Source organism: Colius striatus, chromosome 9 (genome assembly GCF_028858725.1).
Source record: "Colius striatus isolate bColStr4 chromosome 9, bColStr4.1.hap1, whole genome shotgun sequence".
Classification (NCBI taxonomy): Eukaryota; Metazoa; Chordata; class Aves; order Coliiformes; family Coliidae; genus Colius; species Colius striatus.
The window spans coordinates 21065062-21082546 of NC_084767.1; the positions used below are offsets into that span (position 1 = coordinate 21065062).

The 17485-nt window shown below is 41.7% G+C and overlaps 1 protein-coding gene across 7 annotated transcripts in view; it reads right to left on the reverse strand.

Moving 5' to 3' along the window:
* Nucleotides 1-17485, reverse strand: part of PCNT (pericentrin) — a 98984-nt gene that overhangs the window by 15410 nt on the left and 66089 nt on the right. For 4 of the 7 annotated variants that reach the window (XM_062002263.1, XM_062002262.1, XM_062002259.1 and 1 more), the window contains 12 exons: nt 17065-17217; nt 16452-16607; nt 15071-16192; nt 12545-12700; nt 9984-10517; nt 9045-9150; nt 8470-8621; nt 4935-5132; nt 4521-4694; nt 2335-2530; nt 1531-1744; nt 709-859 (listed from right to left, as the gene is read on the reverse strand). In XM_062002263.1, the coding sequence (XP_061858247.1) occupies nt 709-859; nt 1531-1744; nt 2335-2530; nt 4521-4694; nt 4935-5132; nt 8470-8621; nt 9045-9150; nt 9984-10517; nt 12545-12700; nt 15071-16192; nt 16452-16607; nt 17065-17217 (3312 nt within the window). The remainder of the gene's footprint in view (nt 1-708; nt 860-1530; nt 1745-2334; nt 2531-4520; nt 4695-4934; nt 5133-8469; nt 8622-9044; nt 9151-9983; nt 10518-12544; nt 12701-15070; nt 16193-16451; nt 16608-17064; nt 17218-17485) is intronic. The other 3 variants (XM_062002266.1, XM_062002264.1, XM_062002260.1) reach the window with 2 other exon arrangements.

Genomic DNA, 17485 nt, shown 5'->3' on the forward strand with positions numbered 1-17485 from the left:
GACCACAAGGAAATAGGGTCAGAATTGTGTGTTTCCTCACTTAAAGCATGTAACTGTGATTGGTTTGGAGCTGCCCATCACAGTTAGGTTTTGGTTTTTAAGTTTAAAAAAGGTTTACTCCTTTTCCAGTCATTGTAGGCTTTTTACAAGAACTGAGTCATTGCTACCACAGCATCAGAAAGAAAGTTGTTCATCTATTTTCTGTTCAATTTAGAAGAAAGGGAACAAAAAGACTTTGGTTAACCTCCAAAAAGACATGTTATATTGGAAAAGCTCCAGTTACTCTCTGCCAAACATATGTATCATTGGAGGTTTATTTATAATTCCAGTTGAACAAATGCACACCATATCCCCACAGCACATTTGCTCTGCAATAAAGGGTGTAGTTACACAACTGCAGAGTCTGGTTCCCTGCACTGCAAGCGCTCCAGAAACACCCACAGGATATGGAGCAAAGGAAGAGAAGGCATACAACTTTTACTTATGAGCGATTAAGGAGGTGAACTGAAAGCTTTAATTCTGTGAAAATAACACAATATACAATACAATTTTCACATATTCTGTGAAAATAACACAATAACACAACATCTATGCATATTCAGTAGAAGTTTAGTGGGGGGTGGGGGTGTGAAAAATAGTTGTTAAACAAAAAATACCGTCTGTGAGGAAGAGCACAGTGAACAGCACCATTGAGATGTGGGGCATTACCTCCAAGGTCTTTGCCTTTTCATCTTCTGCTTTCTTATGCTGAAGCTGTTGTTCTTCCAGCAAACCCTGTAGCTCTGTTTCCTTCAGATGTTCAGTCTGCAAGTCTTCAAGTGCAGCTGCCAAATCTTTCTCTTTTTTTTCCAATTCAAAGCTGAAAAGTTCAAAACGACACTTCTATCTGTGTTCAGAACAGAACATCCTTCCCCAGCAACTCAAGCACAGACATTTTGGGTTACTTTCTGGGATTTGGTCTATTGATGCATTGTTTTAAGATGACCTCTGCTCTTTCTAAAGAGGGCCAGTTTTCAAGTCGTAACTACTTCACATCTGAAAACATTTACCTCCCTGTAAGCAAAGTTGGAATTGCTCTATTTAGTAACAAGAGATAGAGAGAAGTTAACTATCCTGGGAGATCAAAACTGTTGTCCTGGGAGAGGAAAGAAAAATGTTGGCATACACTAGGAATAAGGGGGAAGGGGGAAGAAATTGCCACACACAAGATGACAGCCAAACAGAAGTACCAACCAAAAGACTGAGGCAAAACTGGGATTCAGGGATGTGGTCTGGTCACTTTCAATGATATCATACAATATGCACTTGTTTGCACAACCTTCTCACTCAAGGCTACAGAAGAGATAAATACACACTCTCCAATGGAGGAATAAATGAATTTAACCAGTTAGTAAAGAAAAATTAACACATCTATGAAAAGTGAGGTTAGTTTTCATCCCTGTTTCCAAGTGCTAAGCCATTTGTGGATCCAATTAGTATAAAGCCCTTTCAGATCTGTTGATAAGTGAAATGATGAAATCCACTTCTCACCGTAACTGGTTTATTTCCTTCTGAAGCTCTTCTAGGGATTTCTGCAGCCTTTCATTCTCTTGCTTCCTTTCGTAAAGCTCTGACTTCAGGGCTGCTTTTTCTTGACTCAAGAGATCACGTGTTTCGGAGGCTCTCTTCTGCTCCTCAGACAGGGTGCTGTGCAAGTCACTTATGACAGATTTTTCCTGCTGAAGCTTGTATTCTAGTAATTCAACTAGAACAAGAAAATGTTAACATTTATATTGTTAAGTTCTCTGTAATACATGTTATCAGTTACACTGGTTCAAATCAGGGAAAGAAATCCAGCTGTGCTAAAATGTTCTTATCTGGGGACATTTCTTTTCAAATATGATCTGATTCAGCAGAAAGATCCACAAGAAAGATCTACAGCTCTGCTGCCAACGGGCCAGTTGAAGGGAGAAGAATAGGAAAGATCATTAGCAATAACCTGTTAGTAAGGGACTCAACCCCATTAAACAAATTCATCCATTTACTAGCAAACGTATAGATGTGTGTGCATAAGAATTTCCTGAAAAAACAACAGGGTATTTTACTATCCTTGATGGGTTTCCTGCACCTATGCACTATTTAACAGATTCACCCTTCAGTCCTATTGCTTTATTTTAAAGCATCTCTTTTACTTTCGATAGATTTTTCTCAACTAGTATTAGAAAGTGGAATTCCTTCCATCACTAAAATTGTAGGAAACCTAAGTGCATTAGTAAAACTGAAGAACCATACAGCAGCTGCTTCTTTGCAAAACAGTCTTTTTTTGCCCTTGATATTGTAGGACTTGGTGATTACCTTTCCTCCGAAGGTGGTGTTCTTGTTTGCTCCCGTGATCTTCCACATTGGTGAGTGTTTCCTGTAACTGCTGCAGCTTCTCCTGGTTCTGAAGATGTGTCATGCGTAGCTGAGCTTGGAGGTCCTGGATTTCAGAGAGCAAGCTATTCCGGTCTGAGGAGAAAAGGTGCTCTACAACCATCTGCCTCTGTTCCTCCTGCAAATGAGCCAAGTCCTGTTGAATCTACAAAGCTACTCCCATGTTTTCTACAAAGGTAAACCCTAGAGTAGTACATATTTGATACAGAGGCACTTCAAGTTACAAAGTTCTCGTTTCATATTCATGCAAAAGACTAACATTAAGTAACAGAGAAAAAAACCACTTCACTGGCTTCCAAGTAGAATAATAATTTAGACATAGTAGCCACTACAAACCATCTGTCTGGAACCTAAAATATTATCAGCAAAAAATTCCAGATTCAGACTAAGCTCAATATATGCCCTTTGCAAGAGGGATCTGTGAAGCTCTAGATAGAATTCTGCCCCTCCTTTTCACTGTCACAATATTTCTGGATGGCAGCTAAAATAATCAACAGGCTTTGTGACATGGTATACAAACTTTGAGAAAAATGGTACCAAAACATGGACTATAAAATCTCATTGATCCCACATAACAGAAGACTTAACAATGGAAGTAATAGAATTGTAACAATCTTAAGAGTCTTGCACCTGGGAAAGACTAACCCCATGTACCAGTACAGGTTGGGAACTGTTAAGAGAGTAGTACAGGGGAAAGGGACCTGGGGGCCCAGGTGGACAGCAGGATGAGCATAAGCCAGCAATGTGGCCAACAAGGCCATTGGCACCCTGGGCTGTATTAGAAGGGCTGTGGGCAGTAGGTGGAGAGAGGTTCTCCTCCCCCTCCTCTACTCTGCCCTCATGAGACTGCATCTGGAATAGTGTGTCCAGTTCTGGGCCCCTCAGTTCAAGAAGGACAGGGAGCTGTGGCAGTGAGTTCAGTGCAGGGCCAGTAAGATGATGAAGAGAGTGGAGCATCTCCCTCCTGATGAAAGGCTGAGGGAGCTGGGGCTCTTTAGCTTAGAGAAGAAGAGACTGAGGGTTGAACGTTTACAAATACATAAAGGGTGGGTGTCAGGAGGATGGAGCCAGGCTCTTCTCAGTGATGTCCAATGATAGGACAAGGAGCAACAGGTACAAGCTGGAACATAAGAGGTTCCGAAGAAACAAAGAAAAACTTCTTCACTGTGAGGGTGAGGGAGCACTGGAAGGGGCTGCCCAGATGGGTTGTTGAGTCTCCTTCTCTGGGGACATTCAAAACCCACCTGGATGAGTTCCTGTGTGACCTACTGTAGGTGGTCCTGCTCTGGCAGGAGAGTTGAACTAGATGATCTTTCCAGGTCCCTTCCAACCCATTCTGTGAAGTGATTTATGAGAAGAGAGGAACTTCATGAGGTTCAACAAGGGCAAGTGCAGAGTAGGGTCTCTGGGGAGAAACAATCCCCTGTGCCAGTACAGGCTGGGGGTGACCTGCTGGAGAGCAGCTCTGCAGAGAGTGACCTGGGAGTACTGGTGGGCAGCAGACTAAACATGAGCCAGCAATGTGCCCTTGTGGCCAAGACGGCCAATAGCATTCTGGGGAGGCATCAAAAAGAGTGTGGCCAGCAAGTCGAGGGAGCCCTGCATCCATTTCTGGCATCCCCAGCTCGAGAGGGACAAGGAACTCCTGGAGAGAGTCCAACATAGGACTACCAAGATGATCAGGGGACTGGAAAAATCTTTCTTATGAGGAAAGGCTGCGAGCCCTGCGACTGTTCAGTCTAGAAAAGAGAAGGCTGAGAGGGGATCTCATTAAGACTTAAAAGTTAAACACTTAAAAATGTGTTTGTCAAGGGGATGGAACAGTACTTTTTTCTGTTGTCTCAGGTGACAGGACAGTGGGTAATGGAAAGAAGGTAGAACACAAGAAACTATTTTACTGTGAGGATGAGGGAGCCCTGGCACAGGCTGCCCAGGGAGGGCATGGAGTCTCCTTCTCTGGAGGTTTCCAAACCCCGCTGGATGTGTTCCTGTGCCCCCTGATCGAGGAGAACCTGCTTCAGCAGGGCATTAGACTAGATGATCTCTAGAGGTTTCTTCCAACCTCTACCATTCTGTGATGAGCGCAATCCTTTAAGAGGTTTTCTTACTTGTTGTCTCATGATATACTCCAGTTTTTCCATTAATGAACCCTCATCACCAGACCCAGGATTGGAGAAGTGTGACTTCAAGTCAATTTGCAGCACATTCCTCTCTTTCTCAAACACGCTCTGCACTGCTTGCAGAAGTTCTCCTCTCCAGTCAGCAGCAATACCTGAAAATTCCTGTTAAAAGGAAAACAAAAAGGCATCTCTCAATGTCTAACCCACACTTTCTCATATCATTGCTGTGGAAGGGTTTACCTACTTGTTAATTTTAGAAGACAAAAGGTATTTCAAGAGGCCTGCTCAAATCTCAGAGAGTCCCTTGCTCCTCAGATACACACACACTCCCCCTTCACTATACATTTCTATATTTAGAAAACTAGTCACCTTGCTTTAAAGGATATTTTTTTGTTGTCATACCTTGTCTCCTCTCTCTGCCACCTTCCTGAGGTAATCTTTCAGCGACTGCATAGCGTCCAGCAAGGCTAAACCCTCCTTTTGCCACCCCTCCACCGCTGTTCTGGGCTCAGGAACATTTCTCAGGTCCCTCAAACCAAAGGGACGTTCTGACAAAGCCAGTATTTTCCGGCTCTCCTCATACACCATCTTCAGCACAGTCTGAGAAGGAAAGGAATGATAATACGCAGTGTTAGCGAAGAGGCATCAGCATCCTGACAGCACAGGAGTCAGATGGGGCAGCACGAGATAACGGCACCCAGAAACTTGTACATCATGCACAGATGTTTCCTGGCCTTTTTTCAAGGGAGGTCACTGGAGATTTAAAGCCTTTTCTACATACATCTCATCAGAAGTATTCCAGCCTTGATATGAGTTGTCCCTCACTGCTACTCACTTTAACAACAACAGAGCACTGTAACTCTTTACATTCTTTCTTTGCACTGTTATGAATGACAACTTCTGAACCAATTAGAGTTGCTTTTCTGTCACTGGAATCAAACTAGAGATTACTTCAAGAACCAATGCCTAACGATGGAAACCTTTAGTAAATATTAACAACAGAAGCACACCAAAAGCGTTCCACCTAAACATTCAGTACTGGAATGGACTCTCAAATCTTACAGCCAGTAAAGTTCAGACTGATGATCCATGAAAGAAACCACATTAAAAGAAATCTTCATTTCTTAAAATAAACCAAAATTTACCTCTTCCATGAAGTCAATGAAAATATGCTTTTCAGAGTTATCCAATTTTTTAGGTACAGAATCAGAGAATGGGTTGGAAGGGACCTTTAAAGGTCATCTAGTCCCACCTTCCTGTCACATGCATGAGGACATCTTTCATTAGATTAGGTTGCCCAAAGCTTCATCCATCCTAATTTTAAACACCTCCAGGATGGGGGGGAAGCACAGCTTCTGTGGGCAACCTGTGCCAGTGCCTCACCACCCTCATCACAAAATACGTCTTACTCATGTTCAATCTAAATCCACTCTCAGTTTAAAACTGTTGCTCCCTCTCCTGTCACTGCAGGCCCTAGTAAAAAGTGTGTCTCCCTCTTTCTTATAAACCTCTTTTATATGTTTTAAGGCCACAATAAGGTCTCCTCAGAGCCTTCTCTTCTCCAGGCTAAACATCACCAACTCCTTGTGCCTCTTTCCATAGGGAGGTTCCAACCCTCTGACTGTTTTTGTGGGCTCCTCTAAGCCTGTTCCAACAGTTCCATGTCTGTCTTGTGCTGAGGACCATGGCACTGAAGGCAGCACTGCAGGTGTGGTCTCATCAGAGCAGAAGAGGCACCTTCCTCAACCCTCTGGCCTGCTCTGGCTTTCTGTTCTGTAAGTGCACATTACCAGCTCATGTACAGCTTTTCATTCACGTGTACCTTCAAGTAGTTCCCTGCAGAGCTGTTCTCAATCCTTTCATCCCCTACCCTGCACTGACAATGGGGGCTGCCCTCACCCAGGTGCAGGACCTTGCACTTGGCCTTGTTGAATCTGATGGGGTTCACATGGGCCCATCCTCCAGCCTGTCCTGGTGCCTCTAGATCCCTTCCCTCAAGTCAGTAAGCTGCACCACCCAGTTCCATGTCACTCAAACTTGCTGAGAGTGCACTCAGTGCCACTGGCTGTGTCAGTAAATGAAATGCTAATGGTCCCACTACAGACCCTTGAGGAAACCACTTGTTACTAGTTTCCACTTGGACTTTGAGCTCCTCTACCGAAGAGTTTACAGCAATCAATTGCTTCACTACAGTTGTGTATTTTCCATGACATCAGCTTTTACGTGCACAGTGACTTCCATCTCCTTCTGGTTTTTTACCCATGATAGGTGGACATGTAAAGAGGCCCCTCGCGTCGGCTGTTGAGTTTCTCACCTGTTTGTGTGAGGAACAAGCCCCAGTTCCTTTGAGGCATTTCATAGGTGTTTACCTGTTGCTTCCTAAGACAGCAACAGCCCCTGGCTCTTCTCTGTTACTCTAAACTCCACCTCCTCTCTCACTAAGTCTAATTTAAAGCTCTCCTTACAGGTTTGGCCGTCTTATTGGCAAAGACATACCTGTCAGTTGGGTGAATCCCATCAGCTCTCAAACAGACAGCATCTCAAAGGTAGATCCATGATCACAAAACTCAAAACCTTGAGTACAGTACCAGCCTCATAGCCAGATATTCACCTGCATGTCCTCCATCCTGGACCCTTTCCTCTGACCATGAAGTCAGAGAACACCACCTGTGCCCCCAATCCTTTTAACACTGACCCGAGGGACATACAACCTCTTTTCATGGTTCCAGGTTGCCTTGTTACAGCTTTGTTAGACCCTACAAGGGACGGCCGGAGTGGATGACAATCTGCAGTGTTCACTGGGCTTGGCAGCCTCTGTGATGCCATGAATACAAGCTCCCGGTGGGCAGCAAATGTCTCTAGAAAAGCTGTCTGGTTGGCAAACACTTTATGTGCTTTTCTGGTAGCATTTGTTCTAATGCAAGTGGGTGGTTGCATCAGCTTTTGATGATTGGCTTTTCCTGGATAATGTCAGTTATTTAATGCGCTCCTTGTTCTCCAACCCCAGAGCATCATGTCTGTTCTGAAGATGCACTTCAGAACATGGAGAAAAGGTTCATCCTTCTGTCTCAAGCCGAGGCTGTGAGTTACTTGTGTAAGCCAGCTTTAGTCTGAATTCAGGCTTCTCTTCCCCTTGCACAGCCTTTCTTCATTGTGCAGATCTCCTATTTTGCTGAACAAGCTGAAATAATCTGCTAAATATTTTTAGGAGGCTGCATTCACTTTCTAGGAAATGCATTTCTTCTAGTTTCTTATTACTCAAGTTTCTTCAAGTATTCAAACTCCCTGTAGCCTACTGCACCTACTCACCTACTTCTAACCAGCCACATAGATGAGATGATTTAGAGCACTGAATTTCTTCCTTTCCTCAGCTGGAATTCCTGGAATGGGTGAGAGCTCTTCAGCTGCAGCACCAAATCAGAGTCCTGGGCATGTAATTTCTTAAACCTGCTTGACTAGAGTACGCAATGACTGCTCAGTCTTCCGTATATTCTTCGCACTCCTTAAACAACTCTGGAAGATCCCTCCACACCTTGCAGTGGTATTTCCACAGCTCTCTATCTTATTAGAATGCCAAGGATAGGCAAGGGGAGCATGATGTCAGCTAGCTATGCTTACTGTACAGCTTTCTGTGAAGCCTCCAAGGCAAATTTGTAGATCAGATCAACTAGTCCTTGTACTGCCACATCCTGGAACTTCACCACTGCTGTCCTAGCAAAACTTGAGCAATTCTAGCAAGTACAAGCAAGACATATCAGTAAATTTGTCACGAGAGATGCAAAAACAATTCAAGAATGGTAATCAACTTGAAGTTTAAACCATTACAGAACAGTCTGCAGTGTAAAGGTGGCAGCTAACTCTACCTTACATGAGCATTTCATTTCCACTCTTTCTGTTTTAATTTGCTACTGTGCTTAACTAGTCATGCATGTATTACCTTCAGCTGTGGTGAAAGTATTTCATTTTCTCTCATTGATTCCATAACATCTGGAAACATTCCACGGTACCGCAGATAAGCCATGAAACTAGCATCTAGGTGGTCTGGTTGTAGCTCCTGCTTTGGTTTAGCTGCCAAGTCTGAGCTGGTATCTGAAAACAGAGAAAGTCCCCGCCCCCACAAGTGTTACAAAGAAGGAAGGAACTTGAAGCCAATATAACCATTTGCACAATAACCATGGTTTCTTCTTGTAGTATGAATGCACGGTTTGCTGAAGTTAAATGGTTGAGATCTCAAGTAAAAAGGTTAAGTTGCCTTTTAGTAGCAGAGAAAGTGTTGCAGTTAAGTCAGGACTCACTGAAACCCCACACCTCCTGTTCAGAATGTAAAGGTAAAAAAGTAAAAGCAGATTTCCCCTAGCACAAATACACATCTTTCTCAACAAAGAACTGACAAAGGCACAGCTTTCAAGTATGTGATCTACCATAGAAAAAAATGGGAGAAAGAGGAAACATTGTAATATTTTTATACTGAAGATAACAAACAGTGAAAAGATTCTGCAAAGTTGAACTTACTGCTGCTGTATCCATTGCTCATGGTATCTACGGCAGATGCTCTTGATCTTACATCATCTTGTAAATCAGAAGGGGTTAAAGTTACATTATCAGTTTCTCTCACCTGCTTGAAATAAAATTTTCCATGTTAGTGTAGTTTTCTGCATCCAGCTGTAAAGTTTACTGTGTTTATAAGAACGTTGTTACTGGCACAGATTTTAGCAAATGCCAGCTTGATCATAGTGTCAGAGATGGCAAATACCATGATGAATGCAGCACTGGGGCTCCTTGGAAGCCAACCCATCCAATTTTTTTCTCCTTTTCATTAGTCTTAAACAAACATGCATACTCATTTTCTGAAGTACAGACTTTATCTTCTTGTGAAATCGTACAGACACAAAAGAAGAAAATCTGTGTTCTCCAATCTTGCAATAGTCTCTTTAACACTAACAACAGCTATTCCTAAGTGGAGAACTGTTACAGTAAACTGAGCATCATAGTAGCAAAAACATTTTCTAGGTTTTAGCTCAATTACTTCCACATGAAGTATTATGACTAATTTAACAGTTAATTCCATGTAGTGTCACTGCAAAAGTACCACGATTTGAAGAGTCCTCTCAACAAATCTTGGGAAGGCACAGGAGTAACCTCCATATTTTTACCACGTCAACAGCATATAGAAGTGCAGGACATAAAGCCTGCTATCAGCAGCTTGCTGCTCAGTTTCAGTTTGGAAGATTGTCTTCAATTCTCAGAAGCAGTGGTAAACAGTGTTTGCTCACTCTGACAGTGAGAGAGGCACTAACAATCATATGTACAGAACATTACTGGAGTTACTCCTCTGGGAGTGCAAGTTTCTCCTACTTGGAACCAATGGTACAGCAACCATGTGAGGGGGACAGAGCTAAGCTGAGCAGTCCTGTTTAACTAGAATTACATTAGACATGAAATACCACTTACCAAAATCATCTTTTCCACATCTTGGCCATCATCAACAGAGTAGGTACTTTCAGAGAACGTTGGAGATTTTCTACCTACTCCCACTGCCCCTTCATCGCCACCATTTTCATACAGGTTAGAATATCCCAGCAATACAGAATTATCATCTTGCATGGATGACCTGCTGTGCATCATCTCCAAATCTGTGCTTTCGACTTCTGAAAAGGGCGTCAGATGAAGCGCTGGTTGAAGGTCCATGTTTATATCTTGCTTTCTCATCATCTCGGGTGAGCCCCACGAAGCCATCCCTGCAATTAAATTCTGGAAGTCTTTGGAAGCACCTTTGCCTACGTTCAAATTGTGTTTTGGAGAATCAGGAGTTTGATGAATTTCCAACATTTGCTGGCAATGCTTTTTCAAATCTTGCTCCTCTTTGTGTCCTTGATCCTTGATCACTTCCAGTTCCTGAGCCAAGGTAATTTCTTGTGATTGCTTGATCTGAGTTTTCGGATTTATATTGTGGGACATCAAGTCAAACACAACTTCATCTTTTTCCTACAATCAAATAACATTTATTAATTGTGTAACGAAATTTAAATATGGTTTTACAAGAGGAAAAACATGAATTTAGAAAGATCTTCTCAAATTTAAGTCACATCTATTATTATTGCCAGGTTTTATGTAAATGATGTCACATTTCATATGACAGCTAACCAACTTTTTTAACAAGCACATCATCAGTAGGGGAAAAAGAAAGTCGGTACAGTAAGCAAATGTATTTCTGCAGAACTGACTTTTGTATTAGGAGAACTATAGATGTGTAGACAATCCTCCTACTTTCTAATAAATAGAAATCAAAACCTGTTGCTTTCCTAACTGGACAAACTTCATGAACATTAAGACATCACTCCTGACACAGGGCATCAAGAAAAACCTGGTTAAGAAGTATAGAGACATTCCTATATCTGCCATTTCCATGCAGGAGAAACTGTCAGCCCTCTATTTCTAGTCACTGGAGGCGAGAGCAACATGGATTCACACATCCCATCAGCTGAGACACACAGCAGCCATACACACCATCAAGCTATATTCTAACATTTGTCAAGGCCCTACTCATACCTTTTAGCATCCCACAGGGGTACTCTACCCATTTTGGTTTTATTTTTCCAAGCACTCAACAACAAAGTCAAGTCTCTACCGATCAGCAACAGCACAGACCATTTCTCAAACTCTGACTTGGTAAAAGTACACACATTATGTCAGACCCGGAGTCTTTCTACCCAATCACCATCTCTGACAGAGGCCAACCAGGAAACAAAGCTGGCATTGACACAGCTGGTGTCCATCTTTCTCATGGCCTATGATACTTGCACATAATTAGCTATTTTTGAGCCCGAGGGCTTGGGTATTTGAATGGCCACAGAACCCCTCCAGCACCTTTCCCATAGCGTGAGGGCATGGCTGCTGCCGAGGCCAAGGTTAGAGTTCCCCTTGAAGCTGCAGAGGCATCTAAATACTTTTAATACTGAGCATGCAGATCCATCCCTGCCTGCCTGGCTACAAGGGCTCATTTAGTCAGCATTTCTATAGAAAGAGCTTTCTTCCCTTCCCAAGGCCTCCTGAAGTTACTGTTGTTCTATCACCTCAAGGCTCTTTTGAACAAGCAGGTGTGGCTCAGGCACCGTGGGAAAGCTGCTGTTGCAGAGCAACTGCTTCAACAAGTCCCACTGCTTGAAAGGATGTTTCTTCCAGTTTATTTTAAACCTGCCAGCATGTAAATTTAATTTAATTCTCCATACCTCTTACATTGTAAGATACAGTAAATAATTGTTCTCACATTTTAGACCATCCTCTTAATCCTTTTGTAGCTGATGAGTCCTAGCCTGTTTTAAGCCTTGGGCCAGCTGCATGTATTTTACCCTTTTAGCTCCTCCTCCAGCTTTCATTTTCATACACTTCCTAATTTTCCCACTCTTTCCACTTTTGAAGCAAAGAATAACTGTAGGGAGTTTCTCTGCTCCTCTATTAATGCTGTGCTTGTTTGCATTATGTTCACTATTGCACAAGGGCTCTTCAGTGTTAACAATCTGAACCAATTCTCCTTCCTTATTCAGCTTAACCTCATGAGGGTTTTCAGTCTGAGGATTCCAAGCAGCAGCCATTTCTTTTCCTTTGAAGATGTTCTGTGTGATAGCATGTAGCTAATCCATACCAGAACAACAGGGATACTTAAATCCTGATATTTTTTCCCCTTCTCCAGCTCTCAGGCTCATGACCATTATCTTGCTCAGACAGATTATTTATATATATATAATATTTATAATTAAATATACCTTTTTTTTTATACTGGGATGAGCTAGGTTTGTAGGAAGAGGTCTGTCATAATGAATGCTTGAAGACATAGTTTACTTACTTTGACTCAAAATATTCTCCAACTTTGATGATCAACCCTCCTCAGCCTACTTTAATACTTTTAGCACTAATATTGACATATTTATGTGAATTTAAACATTTCAAAATCTAAGTTTCTATGCAACATGCAATTTTTTAATCATTTAAGTGCCCCCAAAATTCCAGCATACCTTTATATCCTTCATAATTTTACCAGTTCTTCCTTCACTGAATGCCGAGTCCTTTTTTGTTGAACCTAATTCTGAATTAAACTCTTCTTTATGAGATGCCATCTTTACAAATAAATTCTCTTCATTCTGTGAAGTGTTTGTAGCCTGTAACTCTCCCTGCATTGTGTTCAAAGGAAAATAATCTTTTTATGCCAGCCATTTCCACATTCATATAGATTGCATATTTTCTATACCTTCCTAAATTGTGTCTACAGTAACTGATTTTAAAGCTGTGCACACACATCACACTGTGTATATATCTTACATGACAAACAGCACAAACAATGCAGCTGGCTGAAACCCACATAACATCTTCTAGAATTGTAAGCTTCTCTCAAATAATCATTACTAAGCTGAGATAAAGCACCTGTACATCTCTTCAGGACAACAAACAGACAGGGTTGCTGCATGTGATTTCTATCTGAAAGCTGATAACAGACCTTCCCAACTTATTGCTACCCCTATGTGGCTACTACAACTTGAAAGAGATGCCTACAGAGGCAGATAAAAGCAACAGTCAGTGCCAAAGTATGTAGTGTGTTTGGTTATAGCAGTGATTTATGTTCTTGAAACAGGAATCTGACAATCACTATCCGTATAAGCAACATGGTCCATTCAACCATCAGACTGGAAGTCAGGTAGCCAAGCTGTGATGCTGCCTTGCCTACACACATTCAATGGTCTGAGGTACACCATCCAGCATAGGCCACTCCCTGCTATTCCCATCCAATCCCTTTTTCCCAAGGATTTCTGAGACAGACCCTGAATGTAAAGTATCCCCTAGGCAAACAGCTCTAATCCAAACTAGAAGTTCTAAGCAAATAAAAATACAAGCACCAGTAACATTTTGCATAGCTACACTTAAATTATGCTTAAAAAATAAACAAGTGATTTTAGATAGTAATTATCCCATAATTTCTTTAAGGAGAGATGGCATTCAAGTATAATTTAAATAAGATACGTTCTAAATACATCAGTGTAGCTCAAAGACAACAGATGAAAGGCTAACGAAAACCCACTGTTACTGCTAAGTAGGTTCTAAAAATGAAGAACTGCATCCTGCTGTGACTGCTGGGCTAAGAAACAAAACAGCAAAGTAGTATGAAACATTCTGGTAACACCACAGTAACTCTGCAAGTAGGTTTTTACCACTAGTAATGCCAATATTAAAGCTCAGTTGTTTTGCCTAACTTGGATATCCAGTAATTCTACCTACAAACCATAATTTCTATCTGGTGGTAAAAAGACATTATCCCTTCACACTACAAAGAGGTAGGTAGTAACATATCAGTCAACTACTTTGGAATTCCATACTGGTATCATACTACCAGTCAGGACTGACACTTAACTTTTGTCCCTGTCTATACACTCAGAAACAGTTTTCGTATAAGCTCGCTTGCCAACACTTATCACCCCTGTAAGCCAGCCTGAGAAACAGGTCATCTGGGTCTTACCGAGTTCCAAAAAGTTCATGTGAGGTTATCTGGAACAAATGGTTTTAGGGAAGATTCAGAGCAGACAGGAGATTGACAGTAAATAAAGATTTCTTAAAAAAATACATGCTGAAGTACTTTCAAGTCGGTCTCCAAGACAGCTATAAATCATGGCAAGCATAGCCCTGTGAGCTCGTGGCAGGTTGACCTTGGCCAGCTGCCAGATGCTCACCAGGCCACACTCTCATGCTCCCTCTTCAACACATTAGGAGGAGAAAATTAGATGGAAACAGCTCATGGGTGGAGATAAAGAGAGGAATATCACCTCCTTACTATTCTCACTGACAAAACCGACTTGATTGGGGAAAATTTATTTTGTTTCTTGCCATCCAAATATTTTAATTAGCAATAAGTTAAATACTGAAACACCTTCACCTCCCATCCCTTTTTCCCCAGGTGTAACTTTGCTCCTTCATTCCAAACTCCTCTACTTCCTCCCCTGCAGTATGGGCATCTGCTCCACCATGGTCTCTTCCATGGGCTGTTTCTCACACTTTCTTCCCCTACTCCTCACTGCTCATGCAATGTTTTTGCCCTTGCTTAAATCTGTTTTTGCAGCAGTGCCTTGCACGGGCTGAGCCGTGTCCTGCAGTGGAACCAGCCTTGCCCAGCATCACACAGGGTAGTGCCAGCTGGGCTGAGATCCCCCTGCAGCTCCCTCATTGCCAACATCTTGCCACCTACACCCAATATATACCTTGGGATTCATGTCTAAAACCATATCCAGCTCAGAGAAACTGACTGGATTAGGTTTCCATGCATTCTTGGCCTGTTCTTAGATCTTCCACGCATCTACCTCTAGCCGCTGCTGGAGAGACTACACCAAGATGGATAGATCCTTCAAGTCACCTCCCACAGCTATTTTTATGCCACAATATTCACCTTCACCCTTTCTTAAATCACTGAAGAGGACAAACTATGGAGCTTTAATCTGACATGTTTTTAAAAAGAATCCTGTTTTACAAGTAATACTATTAAAAACCAAACCACATACCAGTTTATCAGTAGGGGAAGCCAGTACTGGAAATGACTGATCAGCATTTGCTTCTGGTTCTTCCAATTCCTCCATTTTTTTTTTAAGGGCTTCACCTCTTCTTTCTCTCCAACAGTGGAGCTTGAGGAGGTCAGTCTCTTCATGATCACGTTGCTCCTTTGATTTATACAACTCCAATGCTGAAACAAGATCATCTCTTTCCAATTGTAAGGCTTCAAGCTCTTTTGTGTATGCCTCAATTTGATCTTTCTGTTTTGCAGAACTACCTTGGAGTTCACTGATTTCTCTCTGATAAGCTGCTACTTTCTGATTCAGTGCTTGCACCTGGATATCAAGTCTAGAAACTTCTAACTGAAGACCATAAACATCTTGAGCCTGACTTGCATCTCTCTTTTCCAACTCGATTTGAAGCTCTGCTGCCTTTTTCGTTAAGTACTGCAACTCGGCTGTGTGAGCTTCTTTTTGATCTGACATTGTCTTCATTTGCATATCTTTCTCTAGAATATTTGCTTCCCTTTCTCTCACAGTGTCTACAAGTTCCTGAACACGAGAAGTCATCATCCTCACTTCAACCTCTCTCTGAGAAAACTGTGATCGGAAAAGGCTGTACTCTTTCTGAAGTGCATCATGTTGTGCTCTCAGAGACGTCAGCTCTGCAACCTGCTGCTCTGACGACCCTCCTAATTTTTGGCATTTTTTCTCCATATTTTCCACTTCCATTTTAAACTGCGATTCCTTCTCTTCTAGTTGCTGCTGCAGAGCTTCTCTAGCAGTGGAGACAAGCTCCAGTTCCTCCTGCAATTCCCTTACTTTGGAGAGTAGCAATGCATTTCTTCTGTTGGGATCAATATCACCCTGACAATCTGCCAGTCCCTTCCTCAACTCATTCTGAAGGTTTTCCACTGGCTTTTCTACTGCATGTTGGTAGAGATCATCTTGGTTGTCACTATCTTCATGATATACCGGTCCAAAGTGCTCCAACTCTTTTTGAAGCTTCTCGATTACCCCATGGAGTTGCTCCACCTCTTCATCTTTGTCCTTGCGCAGCCTCTCCTGGTCACCACGAAGGTGCTCAACAAGAGATCTGAGTTCTTCAATTTCAGATTTTTGGTGTTCCACAACCTGAGCAAAAGAATAAGGTCTCAATAGTACTGTATGTAGGTGGAATTATAATAGCATATGGAGTTGAAATTTCTTTTTTCTTCTGAATCATGCAGGCATTAATTCACACATTTAACATCAGGAAGAACTGCACATTTCAGATGGCAGCCACTGACAATACTCTTGACTTTTGTAAAAAAGTTATCAAATAGGTTTCACTTACAATAAGATTCTGTATACCTTGCTTCCCTCAACATTAACATACAGGAAGTACTCTTACTTTATTCTCCAGGGTATTCTCTAGCTCATACTGGAGCCTCTTTATCTGCTCATTTAAGTGATCGATTTCTTGATTCTTTTCTTCAAGTAGTGCTTGTGGGAACGACAAAGCTGAGGAATCAGGATTTTGTTTCACATGAAGTTTTGTCAGATCCTCCTGATCAGAAAAAACAGCACTCATTAGGAAGGACTTACTTTCTTCCCAATCTAATGGCAAAACAGAACCAAGAGCTTTATTTAAATATTCTCCTCACTTTAATTTGTTACTTTTGTTTGCTATGGCTGCAGAGGTCAGGAATGCACACAGAACTGTACAGGGTTTACTAAATGACAACACTGCAGTTTATAATCTGTCAGAGCTACAAGAAAGCCAAGTATTTAACTGAAATCAAATGACTGTAGAAGACAACGCCCTAAGCATGAACCCACAGTACTGGGATTTTTTTTTTCCTATAATAACTAGTATTAGCCTTGTAAGAGTAATGCAATATTCCCTTGACAAGAGAAACAAACCAAGCACCTGATATAACATCACAAGATGGAGACCACAACACTCAAGAATGGAGGTCTGTAATTTTAGCTGGTGCACACTAAAGCTGAGTGAGGAAACCTACCTTCAGGTGTGTATTCTCCAACTGGAGCTGGTTGATGCTGGAAGCGCTAAGATTTTTTTCCATCTCTAACTGTAAGTTAAGCTGCAATATCTCATCATTTTTATTGATCAAATTATCTTTATATTGTTGTAGTTGGTCTAACAAGCTTGCAATCTGAAACAAAGAAGAAAATGCATATTTGATTCAATTAAGTCATCTTGTTTAAGCAGAAGATATAAAACTTAATTCATCACCTTATTTACTGAGAGCAAGTAACTTCAGCAAATTCTAAAATATAACACTCTCTGATCGTTAACAAGATACTTGAGACACAGAAAGAGTAGCTAGTGTTCCAGCTCCTCAGCTGTGAAACCAAAGTATTGCAAAGGTGGCTCATAAAAGCTCATAAAAGCTACATTAACTACTGGTGTAATTTAATGTA